Here is a 13,368-nt window from a genome sequence, read left to right as displayed (position 1 = left end):
TCATCTGATCCATCATTCTCTTTTTTTCAGGATGAATATTACCATTTATTAGCAGAGAAAATATATAAGATACAAAAAGAGCTCGAAGAGAAACGGAGGTCTCGTTTGCATAAGCAAGGGATCTTGGGTAATCAGCCAGCCTTACAGGCCCCTGGGTCTCAACCTCCTGGCATTCCACCGGTGGCAGGAACTGTGGGTCAAGCGCAGCCTGTGAGACCTCCCAGTAAGTGATTCACTAAAAATACAGAGCAAGAAAGACCTTGCTTATTCTAGTTTTTATCCTTTTGCATTCAAAAATCCCATCTTAACAAGTTTAAAAAAATGAAAATTTCTAAAACTGCAGGGAAATAGGATCAAATTTGAATTTGCCTATAGATCTATAACCGTTTTCCGAAATTCTTAAGAGATGACATTTGCTGGAACTCCACCCTCGGAAAGAAAGTCTTGATGTTGTGCCTCCCTAGCATCCCCAAATGAATTTTCTTAAGCAGAAAATATGATCCTTTCCTGGCATAAAGACGAAGATGAGCCAGAGTGCCCTTCTCAGCACTTCCTTCCCAAATGGATTGCTTGACTTTATTATGCATCGCTCCTTCAGGTGTCATCGCAGGGAGTGCGTGACCTCATTTGAGGTGGAGGCTGGAGAAGTTAAGGCCAGGTTCCCACATACAGCTTTTGTTAGATGTTTGCTTTGTAGTGTGAGAAGCAAGATTTACCACCGTGGCAACTCCTAAAGTGTTACAGGTGTAGTGTTGGTAGTACACAGGTTTGCTTTCATGGTGAAGGTGCTACCCTAGAAAACAGGAGAGAGTGAGTTCTAGTCCCACCTTCAGCATAAAAGGCTGGGTGATTTTAGGCATGTCTTTCCCAGCCCAACCTACCTCACAGGGTTGTTGTAGGGAAAGTAGGAGGAAGAAGGAATGTTATGTATGCTTGCTGCCATGAGTTACTTATTCAGTAATAAGGGCAGGATAAAAATATCAAATAAATAAACACTATCACCCTTGGGAACCTCTCAAGTTGATAAAACTGCTACTTATTCCATATGTACTTGTGGAAGACTGACAAGAGAATCCATCTTTTAAGATAGCACTGTTCTGATTTTATGAATAATTGTTTTTAAAACTAACGTTGCCTCAAATAATTCTAATATAATTTAGAATTCTATCTGTATTTAATGTTCATTCATTCTCTTACAGATGGGCCTATATCCATGCCAAGTGTGCCTCTGGGCCGTATGCAGGCCTCTCAAGGTATTTAACATCCATTGCTTCCTCTTTTACTCAGCATCCTGCTGTGGATTTTGCTTTCAGCTCGGGTACCCCACCTAGCTTCTCCAATGCCACCTGTTCCATTAACTTTCTATCCCGTGTCAATTTGCTTGACAATATCCCAGTAAGTTCTTGATTCTCTAGAGCTCCGTATTTTACTGTTGCTTCTGAAGCAATTTATGTTGTTTGTTAAGTGGCATAATTACATTTTTTATCATTTGAATCCATCTATGCCATTCACATAATCATACAAATGACATAAATTATGTCCATTTTTAAAATTCAGAATTAACTGACATTCCTTCCTCCCAAATGGTCTATTAAATTGATAAATACTAAAATCAACTGTCCTTGCAGAATTGCTGCTGATGAAAAGGTAGTGTCTGTGTTCTGTAAAGTCTGATAAAAAGCAAATGCTTGGAATTATGGAAACTTTCTAATGAGACTTTAGGAAGAGCAGCTGTAAAGTTCAACAAATCAGATAAAACTGCAAAAATCAGCTTTAGTCTGATGGGCTTCTGCAAGGAGACAGAACTAGTAGCTTTTTAAAAATAAATAGGTGTGCATTTGGCCATGCATTATTGTGTGAATCTTCAGGGGGACACGAAGGTTTGCACAGTCTTACAAACTGATGCTGTGCCCTCAGCAAGCTCTTACACAGAGCTGAGTGAAAACCGGTTCCTTGTGTCATGATCTACAGGGGTTAGCTATTCTGCAGAAACTTTATACTGTTCCATCACGTGTGTCTGAAGTAGAGGCACAGGAGGGACAAGTGAAGGCCCAAAGCAGTCGTGCATGAAAAATATGAAAACATATGATCCTTGAAAGTTTTCAAATAGCTATGGGTCACTTCTGATTATCACTTAGAACTGAATTAAAGATTTGTCAGAGTTAGTTAGCAACAGTGCAGGCAGAATAGTTTTATTAAACTTGACCTCTCCCTACACTGAGTAAAAACTCATATGTGAGGTTACACAGAAGTCATATTAAAAATAGGAAGAAAGGGGATGTACCTTGAAACTCTTGTGACGTGCCTCTTCATCTGCCAGTTCCCCAGGAAAGGAAAATTGCAATTATAATAAAATAAATCAAGCTACTCCAGCCTCACTGACCCAAGACAACTGTTACTTTCAAAGGCATTGCAAAAGAGTTTTTGTCTAAACCTCCTGGCACCGCCTAACAGTCCAGCCGAGCTCCTGTTGGAAAAGCATGCGGCCGGCTAGAGGACTTTGCCCAATATCAGTTCATTTGTGCCAATTGTGGCTTTACCTAGAACAGGGAATATCCGTCCTATATCATCCCACCACTAGCCATCCGTGAGGGCAACTGGAATGGTTTCATTCCCACATCTAGGCCAATTGAATCCTACTTGTGATAACGGGATTCCATTGGGCTCCCGACAGTGCTCCCTCAAAGGGTCCTTTGTTGTTTCTGCTTGTTTGCTGCCTGGGCCAGGTTTTCCTGCCCGTTTGTGGTCTGAGTGGGGCTTGGATGTTGTGTGTCTAATGGGCTGTTCTGGGGGTACATTTTGCAGGAGTGAATCAGTTTAACTCCATGTCCATAGGGAATGCCCAAATGCCCCCAGCATCAGTCGGGCCTCGTGCAGCTTCTCCACTGAACCACCCTGTTCAGATGAACTCCATGGCCTCTGTTTCGACGGTTTGTATTATATTATTTTTCTTTCATTGTTAGTTTTTAACTTTAACTTTCACAAATTTAATTCAGCTATTGATTGCTTTGCATCCTTTCCAGTATTACCACGTTTGAATTTTCAGTTAATGCGTTTTATTGCAATATTTGCTGATTTTCTGATAGCACCCAACTCTCTAAATTACACAAGAGAACCTGGGAAATATTCAGTGCCAGCCATTTTAAAAGACCATTGTGTTTGGTTCAGTGTTTCACTGCAAAGCCATTCTTCCTTTTGTAGTTATTATCTGCACCTCCTGAAACCTGTGGTCCAGAATCCTAATATAGGTAGATTGTTTTGTTTACTAGATGGCTCTGTCTCCTTCCCGAATGCCTCAGCCTCAAAATGTGATGGGAGCTCATTCTGGCAACCTCTTGGGTCAGCCCGCCAGCCAAACCCAGTTCCTGCCCCAGAATCAATTTTCCACCTCTAGTGGAGTTTTGAATGTCAACAGCACAGTCCTGGGGCAACCAGCAGCACAGGCTGGGGTAGTACAGGTAAGTTTTGCAGTAAGCCAAAATTAATTTGGTATTTCTGACAAATTTGTTTCAATAATTTTTGGGTAACTGCAAAATATGGAGTCTTTTACTAAATTCTAGTGGTGGGGAATGGATAGCACAATGGCTGTTGTTTGCATGTGTGTCTGAGTGTGCACACAAGAGTTTTTGAATTTTTATATATCCTGTTAAGTGTAGGTTTTTCTAACAGGGTCAGCTTCCTGGCAGTGCTGTTCCTAATTCAGTAACCTTACTGGGATCACAAAACAATCAGCTCTCGTGTCCTCCAGTGAGCCAGTCACCCCTTCATCAAGCTGCACCTCCGTTACCCACAGTGGCTGGAGTGCCGCCTCTTCCACACCAAACCCCTCCTCCGCAGTCAGTTGTGCCTGCCCAGCCGTCCACGCCTGCCTCCTCGTCAGGCCAAGCTCCCGCTCCAGCTGCTGGCTCAGTTCCCAATGCCCTGCAGATGCAAAGCACCCCTTCGGGGCAACTGGCAACACCAGCTCAGGTCACCCCCCAGCCTCAGACCCCCGTGCATCCTCCATCTGTGCCCACCCCACAACCCCTGCAGCCGCAGCCACCGTCATTGTCCACCCAGGCTCCCAGTACTCCGGTAAGTGTTTCGTCTTTTCCCTTTCTGGGCTTTCTGCTGCCATAGAAACCAAACTGCAAGTGAAACAGCGCTATCCATACTTGTGATCTTGGGCAAAAGCAAGCCGTTTTAAAATTTAGAAAGTAGAGAGTTCATCCCTTATCCCGAAAGCCATCAAAGGGCTGACAGTGACTCTTTACAGGCAGCCTTTAGTTGCTGCTTGCCATCTTTGATTGTTTGCTTTGATCCCAAGCCATAAAGAGCTTAACGGTGAAGCATTTCAATTGGACATTGGTCACAACAGATATTTAGCATTGATTGGCCGATGGTTCCAGCTAGCACCTTTACATTTTCCATTATCTACCATTTCTGAACTGCCCTTAAGAGCTCTAAACTGGAAGTCTACAAAATATAGATTTTTCTGTATGTGTTGTTTTTTAAGGACATTGTTTTAGCTTTCCTGTGGCACATGGAAACAATTGCTCTTCTACAAGTGCTTCGCATACAGCACACAGAGCAATCCCTTCCTAAACTGCCACAGTCTTTCTAATATATTATTAGGCAGCTTACAATAAAAAGGTTGGGAGGCAGATGCTTTCATTAAATTCCTATTGAGGATTCTAAGATGGATAGAGATATTTATGGACAGCCATCTCAGTTTAATGTTGCAGGTTCAGTGCCATTCTGTAAAGTCATTTTTTCATATTTTCCTCCCTCCCTTTCCAGCTATCCCAAGCAGCAGCAAGTGTAGACAATAGGATACCTACACCAGGTTCTGTTGCCAGTGCTGATCTCAATGCCCAGCAACTTGGTCAGGAAACACAAATGCAAGAAAATAAACCAGAAGTCATGGTGGAAAAAGCTGACTCAGAATATGTTGAGGCTCAACTGGAGCCAAAACCGGAGGTAATTGAGGACCAAATCATTATGAGTAGATTAATAAAAAGCATGACCTAGTTTTGCTTATGTGAAAAAAATGGATAATCTAGTAGGCTGCACTGGAGATAAATATCCTACTTCCCCTTTTCTTTTTAGGTGGAGGAGGACATATCAGGATCTGCACGAACCAAAGAAGAAACTAATGGGGTAGATGGTAAGCAAGAATCAATGGAGGTAGAAGGAAAAAAATCAGAGCTAAAGGAGGAGGAGGAGGATGGGAACAGCAATGGCACCATGTTGCAGTCTACATCACCATCTCAGTCACGGAAAAAAAGTAAGTCTGCATGTCTGCAACTTGGGATATCTTCTGAGGCTGGACAGCAAAATAGTCAAGCCTCTTGTGTAGTCAGGCCTAAGCCTTCCTTTCATTATCACTCTATTCCCAGTAAGATCAGCCATCCAGACACCATGGAGCATGAGAAGCAGGGCTTATGGACAGCTGTTATTTGTGGCTGGTCCTTAACCTCTTGGGGGAAATGGTATATGGGTAGGATCATCATTTGTTAGGTTTAGTTATCATTTACTGATCCTTTCTCCAACGATATTTCTTTTATCTTTCTTAAAGCTATCTGAGCAAGGGGTCAGGGATTATTGCATTTTTTGTAATTAATTTCTTCAATGAAATTTGTGAAGACAAAAATTTCATGAGAAATATAGAAATGATTTGTGGTTGATTGCATTAATTGTAAGGTGAACTGCCTTGAATTATGGAAATTTAGGGCAGTATAGAAGTGATGGATGGATGGATAATAAGGTTTTTATTTAACAGTCTTTAAACCTGAAGAATTGCGCCAGGCCCTTATGCCTACCCTGGAAGCTTTGTATCGTCAGGATCCAGAATCGTTACCTTTCAGACAGCCTGTGGATCCTCAACTTCTAGGTATTCCGGTGAGTGAGTAAACAGAAGGAAATTAGCTAATTTCTACTGTCCATGCATAGTTCTATCTGTTAATTGGAGGACCCATCTGAATAAAGAACAGATTCCTTTTTCAATGCTTTTTCTTTCTTTTTTCCCTTTGCCCTACACTTTCCATTTCCTTTTTCCTCCCTTATTTTCCTATTAATTTCTTTTGTATTTTCGTATTGTATATTAATAAAATTTTGAATGTTGGTAGAGAACTATGATGAGTGTCTGTGGTAGTAGACGTACCACATGGTTTGTAACAACCTGACCTCCGGAAGACCAAGAAAGCTGTCACAGTGTTGTGTGCTGAGATTCTGGCATTATTTACTTTACTTTGGAAATATTATCAGGTCTCTTTTCCTCTCAGCGAAAACGAGAACAGACCGTGCCTTGATCTCTGTAAAAAGTCCAATAGCTGTTCTGAGGTCTTGAAAGTGGGGCAATTCCTGTGAAATAGGACTGATCATTCCTTCGGGCTCTCTAAGCTTGGTTGTGTGCTTGCAGACATTTTATTACCCAATTAGATGTTAATATTGGGTAACGAAACTTTGGATAATGAGACATTTTCAAGTATCTAGTGTTTGACAGAAAAATGAGGAAAGAGGGGCGCTCCTTATTGAGGTAGAGGGTCTTTTTTCCAAGCGCAGGAATTGGCGTGGGAACTGAGAAAAGCCCTTCCTCTCCTTAGTATCATTCCCGGGGGAATCAGGAGAAGGATCTTTCAGAACTCTGGAAGCTTGATACAGGCATGGACTGATCAGTAAGATCATTTCCTTCTTTTTACAAACATAGACCGCTATCTAGCTAGATTGGCATAGAATTTGGACCGCTAAATTGCAATTCTCCTAGACTGAGATTAGATAGCCCACATGCTTTTGTGGCCCAGCAGTGGCTGGTTCCAGGAGTGCTACCAGCAGCTGCCCTCTGTTCCCAACTTCACCTCTTTTGTGCTGAAGAAAATGGTACATCTCCAGTTTTACCACCATCAAAACAGGAAAGTTTGTACACAAGAGCAACATTTTTCTTTTTTGCCTCGTTTCCTCTCCTGTAACGGAGCCTTTCCCATTCCAAGAACTGCCATGCATTTTTGCCTAGTTAGTGTTTCATACACCATTGAAAAGCTGGAAGTCATTGGAATAGAAACAGTTTTCTTCAGATTCTGCCCATAAAATCTTGAAGTCAGTTAGAAGATTTTAGCTGTCAAGCCGACCTAATTGTCTGTGGAGGTTCACAGTCATCCAGATCACAGTAGTCCCAAAGGTGCTTTTTCAAAAGGCAACTTTTGGACTTTTTTGATTCTTGCTTGAAGACATTTCGCTTCTCATCCGAGAAGCTTCTTCAGTCCTTCAGCTGACTTAACATATCTTTTTACTTTCTTTTTCTTTTTACATTTTTCAAAGGATTATTTTGACATTGTGAAGAATCCCATGGATCTTTCTACAATTAAACGCAAGTTGGATACAGGGCAATACCAAGAACCGTGGCAGTACGTGGATGATGTCTGGCTAATGTTCAATAATGCCTGGCTTTACAACCGCAAAACATCAAGAGTCTACAAATTTTGCACTAAGCTTGCAGAGGTCTTTGAACAAGAAATTGATCCTGTCATGCAGTCTTTAGGATACTGTTGTGGCCGCAAGGTATGCTTGGTTTCATCCTATCTACGAACATAAGTTTGTAAAGAAAAAGAAAATGCTTTTTCTTGTTTGCCCAGAGTCTTGTTTTTAAACTCTTAAGATTCTGAGCTGAGGTGTAATGTATTGTATAAATGATGGCATTTACAAACATTTTAAAATGATAAAATCAGTTTAATAATAAGCTTCTCTTCCACAATATGAACTGTTATATTTTCTTTGCCTATCCCCATCATTTCTGCACTATATGAGCTCCAGTTGAGCAAAAGAGGCCTTTTTGATGTTATAAGATTTTTTTTTCCAAAAGAGGCTCTAAATCACTTTACACTGCGTATAAAATAATTTACACTCCATGTGTAACTTAACTGTGGAACTGTTGTTGCTGTACATATGAGTGAAATTGTTTTAGGTAAAACTAAAGTATTTTAATACCATAAAAATCTGTATTCCAAACATTATGAAATCTTACAGTAAACTGTTCTCTATACCATTTTTTTCTTTTGTAGTATGAATTTTCTCCTCAGACATTGTGTTGTTATGGCAAACAATTGTGCACTATCCCCAGAGATGCTGCCTACTACAGCTACCAGAACAGGTGAGTCTTGGTGTCTTCTTGCCCAGGTCCAAAGCAAGGGCTAAGATTTAATTTTGTCCGCTTGCCATTTCTTCCTGTTGGAATCTGGGAGAAGTTTCCTCATGTTAAAAAATGAAGTGACTTCTGACACCACTCTCATTTATTTAGACAATGGGGGGTGAAGGGGAGGAACAGGAATAATAAATTAATGTTGATTAGTTGTTAGATGAACGCTTTCACCTTCCCACAGCATGTCCATCTATGCTGTGATCTTGCTTTGTCCAAAGTAAAAGAAAGCCTAATCCTACATTCCCTGCTCATGTCCCATGAGGATGCCTAAGGCAGGCTACAAACTTAGCTGTATTCAGCTCAGAGGAGACTCCATGTGGCTATATGGGATGTCAGGTTTCTGTGCTGGCTTGAATTATTGTCGACCAAAATTCTGTAGCTGTTTCCTTTGAAAAAGATGGAAAGTCCTACAGTCCTCACATTGACTCTGAGGGCGGCTTTTACTCAAATGGGAGGGTGAAACAAACGCTTTGTCTCACTGACTATATGGGTGTCCTCTCACAAACTTCTGTTCTAGCAAGGAAAATGGGAGTCTTCCAAATAGAAGCAAAAAGGTGCTTCTAAAAATCTCAGGAAAAGAACATCTAAAGGGGCAGATGGTCGATACTTGACTTCGATACACACGTGGTTGGAATTCATTGCAATAGATTTGCATTTGGTCAGCTGTGATGACCCTCTTTGATAAAACATCTGGATAATCTTGGTTACTAGTGTAGTAGAATCACCCTTGCCTTTAACTAGGCACTCTGCAGCTACTGCTTCTGCTCCTGCTTTGGGGCAAGATGATTATTGATGGAGGCATGCTTTAGCTTCCTGACTCTTGGGTTCATTTTTGAGTTTACAAAGATATATCAGCCTTCGATATATCTTTGTAAACTCAATAAGTTGGTTCAGCCAAGTTGTGTGTAAAAGTCTCCATTTCCCCAAAAAGGCAGTCTTGGTCAGTGCTCAGCAAGTGCAAAAGTTGATAGCGTGAAGAATAGCCACCATGTTATTTTGGATGCTCCCTATTGTTATTTCATTGAGATGATCAGGACCACTGTTGTTACAAAGATACTCCTGAATGTTTATATCTCTTTTTTTTTGTTTTTAAAATGTAACTGTTTTTCTGTTTTTGTGTTTTAGTCCATGCTTTTTCTATACATTTGCAAAGTTTGTCTCACACTGATACAGTTTTGCTTCCAAATTTTCTGAAAGTAAAAATGTGGCTCGGACTTATTCAAATACAAGTTATACCTTTACTCATCTTTGCTTACCTTAAACCAGACATGTGAAACTCGTGACGTCATGTGACGTCGCGCGATGTATCAGAACTTTTTCCCCATTGCCAGCAATGAGGTGGGCGCTGTTTCTTCGTGACGCGTCTGGCCCGTGGGCCGGCAGTTTGACACCCCTGCCTTAAACCAACAAAGAATTGGCTAGGCTTCATTCTAGTTAAGAGAAAATGGAAACAAGTCTGTTACAGTTTGCAAAACCTTAATAGATCACTTCATTGTGATTTGTATTGTTACAAGATAACCCATGTAAATAGTTCACATACCTTTATGAAATATACATAGACTGAAAGATGCTTCTTGGTTACATGCTTGTTTAAAGTATGAACTTGGTTTTGTTTATATAGTATGCATTTGAGCAGTTGCCCACATTTAATTTAACTTTTAAACACAGTTTGGTACAGTGGACAATATTAAAACTTCCTTTTTCTGTTGTATTCATAAATACTGTGATAAACTTACTTTGGCTGCAGTAAAATTGTATCTAGTAACTGCTTGCTTTAAAGGATACTTTATGATTAAACAGAATCCCAATCCTTCAGTTGAAACACTGATGTCCTTTGGGGCTGCCCCACAAGAAGCCTGGAATTCTGGAGCTCTCCTTTGTCACCCTTGTAATGAGACCAAATGCTAACCTGCACTTGGCCTGGGCTTTCTGCTCCGTGTGGTCTTGATGTTTGTATCTTACTACTTCTGTCGGTGCTGTTTGTCCTCTCCCCTCTTTTCTAACCCTTCCCTTCCCTTCCCCTCCTCTTTTCCTTTTCATTGTCCACACTGGCCCATCAAACAAAAAACAACGCTCCCCCTTTCGTCGTGATGATCTGCCCTGCTCTGATTGGTGGTTCCATTGCTTGGGTGGCTATGTGTTTTGATGGACCAGTTCACCCAAATATGGCCTTCTCACTGACAGGTATCACTTCTGTGAGAGATGTTTTACTGAAATCCAGGGCGAAAACGTTACCTTGGGTGACGACCCTGCCCAGCCACAAACGTAAGTATTTCCGTTTTTTAAAAGCTGCTGAGTATAAACCAAGGAAAAAATGGTTTCAGTTACCGTGTAGGCATATCAGATGTAGCAGGTCAACAGAGACAACAGGCACACCTTCTCATACATTGTAGCCTCGTTTACATTTGCAGAAAATTCTTCGGTGCCTGTTCTCTGCAGAATCTGGCTTAACCATTTTTTGGCAATGCAGCTGTTCATTTTCCATCCTCAGTACTGAGCAACATTTCGTGAATGTTCAGTTTAAAAGACTCCAATTCAGATCATATTCAGACATGAACACATTGCACACATCACATTCTGGAATATATGGAGAATAAATAGTCCTGTCTTTGAAACATATTGCTAAAAATTAATTATTCTGGGCGCTAAACAAAAAAGAAGCCAACCAACCCTAGATAGCTTGTTCTCATAGAGTGCTGAAGACCTTTTTTAGTGATAGCTATTAGTTTTTTGCTTCCCTGCAAGCATTGTTTGATGAATTTAACACATAAATTGCAGCAGTTTTTTAAATGTTGACTTACAAATTTGATTTGACTTGGGTTAATTTCTGTAACTGGAGATTATGAGCTAGCTTTGTCTAAGAATACCAGGTGACAATCAAATTCCAGAGTGACTAACTTTATGAGACTCTCTTGAAGAATACATAGCTTTATTGTATGCGGCTGCCTTTTTTACAGAAATATACTTATGGATTATAATGTAGCTAAACCAAAATAAGTCCTAATTTTTTATATGTTTTTCTTTGCAGAACCATCTCAAAAGATCATTTTGAGAAGAAAAAAAATGACACACTTGATCCTGAGCCGTAAGTATGGTGTGATTCTATTGGCAGCAGTAGCTGCAAAACTGAACTTCACATTTAGGTAGTATACGATAAGTCAGCTGGGAAAACTAGTGCAGAAAAAGTCTTTTAAAAAGTCAAAATCCAGTAATTTAGAAAGCAATGTAATGCTGAAACCTTATTTATGTCTGAAACACCAATGTCATGCAGAAACATTTTTAAATATTTAATGTTGTTTAGGAACACATATGTATTTAATATGTATTTTTGTTTCAAGGAAGTTAAAACTTCTTCTCTTTACATTGTTCAGTTTTGTTGATTGCAAAGAATGTGGCCGAAAAATGCATCAGATATGCGCATTACACTACGATATTATTTGGCCTTCTGGGTAAGTGGCTCCGAGAGCTACCCTATTTTACTACTGCAAATTTTCATTTTATTCATTAAATTTATGTGCCACCCATCTCACTATCAAGCAAATCTGGGCGGCTTACAACATCAGAAAAATGACAATATAAAAATTAAAATGTTAAGTACTAAGATTAAAATTAACAAAAATTAGCTAATATAAAAACTAGTACACCCTGAATTGGGGGTGTTTGTGTTGTATTAAACAAATTTCAGAATTCTGTGTAGATGTGGGTGATTTGCAACAAAAATTTCTTTGTTCTGTGGTTCTGACAAAAAAATCTGCCTAGCATGCTTGTAATATGTGGTTGCAATGATGTTTTAAAATCCTCTTTGTTTATTTTATTGAGAGCGACTTGCTCCATCTTGCATTTTAGGGCCTACAAATATTCAGGTTTTATATATTAAGTTTGTGTTCATTTCTAAGTAATGAGCTTAGAAGCTTAGAATTCAACTGGCTCCTAAGGAACTACTCAGTTAACAACTGAGTTCTTAACAACATCAGACATTAGGCTTTTGGGTTTCCCATGGGCTTTGGTTATGTGTTTTTATGCAAGTGAGAAGTGTTGTCTGCATCTGAGAAAAGAATCTTCTATTGGCAGTTGCCTTTTATCAGACCGGGCTGTCTCAGAATACTCTGGAGTGTTAAGGGCCATGCTGTGAATTTCTTAAAGGAATAATATAAATACGTGCCAGGTTTAATCTAATATCAGATTCCATGTATGTGGTACCTAATGTGGTGTGCATGTCAGTATGTCAAGAAAGTATAATTCATTGTTGTATGCTGCTCAGAGTCACACTCTTGCGAGATAGGTGACCATTTAAAAATGCCAAATAAATAAATAAAAGAAGTGCTCTTATTGCAGAATGAGAACAGTCCTGTCCAACACCAATTCCTTTTGACCACTGAACGCGAGATACCCAGCTGACAAGAACTTGCCTGTGGCAGTCTCTTTGACCAACTGCTCTGGGATGCAAAGAGCTCTTCCAGGCAGATCATAATGGAATTTTGAGCAAAGAATTTCAAATTGTCTGCTTCATCATCGCTTGGCTAGGGGACTTGAGATAGTTATAATACTCCTTTTTCACCATCAGCCTTGCAATAAGTGAACTGCTGTTTTCCATGTTCTACCAGGGCAGCCCTACAAACCCTGTCATCTCAGTCTGTATCCCTTACGCTGTTCAGGAATTAAGACGGGCTTCAGCTCTAAGTTAAAAATGGCCCCAGGGAGAGAAGAAAACAAAGTGCACATTTGCACATTTTCTGTTAATGAAGAAAGTAGTATTTTGTTAAGTAAATCTTTTTTCCCTTTTTTTAAAAAAAAACTTTTTTGATATTTTCAGCTCAGGATATGTTTATTAACTCTTCATTGTTTTTTAGTTTTGTGTGTGACAACTGTTTAAAGAAAACTGGCCGAACACGCAAAGAGAATAAATTCAGTGCCAAAAGTAAGTTTATGGCCTCCTTTATTGTATATTAACTATATTTAAAGACAATTCCTTAATGCATCTTTTAAGGAACCCCCATTATTAATTGTTTCAGTAATATTGTGGAAGGCCATTCATATTTGGATTTTGTTTTGATTCAAATAAGTAGTGGAGTGGAAAAATAACTGTATTGCGGACTTAAATATAAAACAGAGCTCCACTGGTAGTTCTCCACACTTGCTTCCCCGGGGGTGAGGGGGGCATGTGGAGTTTTCCCGGTTTTAGAAACGGCAAGCTT

At 39.9% G+C, this 13,368-nt stretch overlaps 1 protein-coding gene across 4 annotated transcripts in view; it reads left to right on the top strand.

The window, feature by feature from the left end:
- Positions 1-13,368, top strand: part of CREBBP (CREB binding lysine acetyltransferase) — a 37,424-nt gene that overhangs the window by 12,850 nt on the left and 11,206 nt on the right. For all 4 annotated transcript variants that reach the window (XM_083373054.1, XM_083373053.1, XM_083373055.1 and 1 more), the window contains 14 exons: positions 31-223; positions 1,200-1,253; positions 2,836-2,930; positions 3,270-3,458; positions 3,670-4,074; positions 4,780-4,959; positions 5,089-5,266; positions 5,762-5,880; positions 7,297-7,536; positions 8,037-8,125; positions 10,358-10,438; positions 11,202-11,258; positions 11,545-11,622; positions 13,024-13,091. In XM_083373054.1, coding sequence (XP_083229180.1) covers positions 31-223; positions 1,200-1,253; positions 2,836-2,930; positions 3,270-3,458; positions 3,670-4,074; positions 4,780-4,959; positions 5,089-5,266; positions 5,762-5,880; positions 7,297-7,536; positions 8,037-8,125; positions 10,358-10,438; positions 11,202-11,258; positions 11,545-11,622; positions 13,024-13,091 — 2,026 coding nt within the window. The remainder of the gene's footprint in view (positions 1-30; positions 224-1,199; positions 1,254-2,835; positions 2,931-3,269; positions 3,459-3,669; positions 4,075-4,779; positions 4,960-5,088; positions 5,267-5,761; positions 5,881-7,296; positions 7,537-8,036; positions 8,126-10,357; positions 10,439-11,201; positions 11,259-11,544; positions 11,623-13,023; positions 13,092-13,368) is intronic.

Source organism: Vipera ursinii (genome assembly GCF_947247035.1).
Source record: "Vipera ursinii genome assembly, chromosome: 13".
Lineage (NCBI taxonomy): Eukaryota > Metazoa > Chordata > Lepidosauria > Squamata > Viperidae > Vipera > Vipera ursinii.
This window is presented reverse-complemented; position numbering and strand designations above follow the sequence as displayed.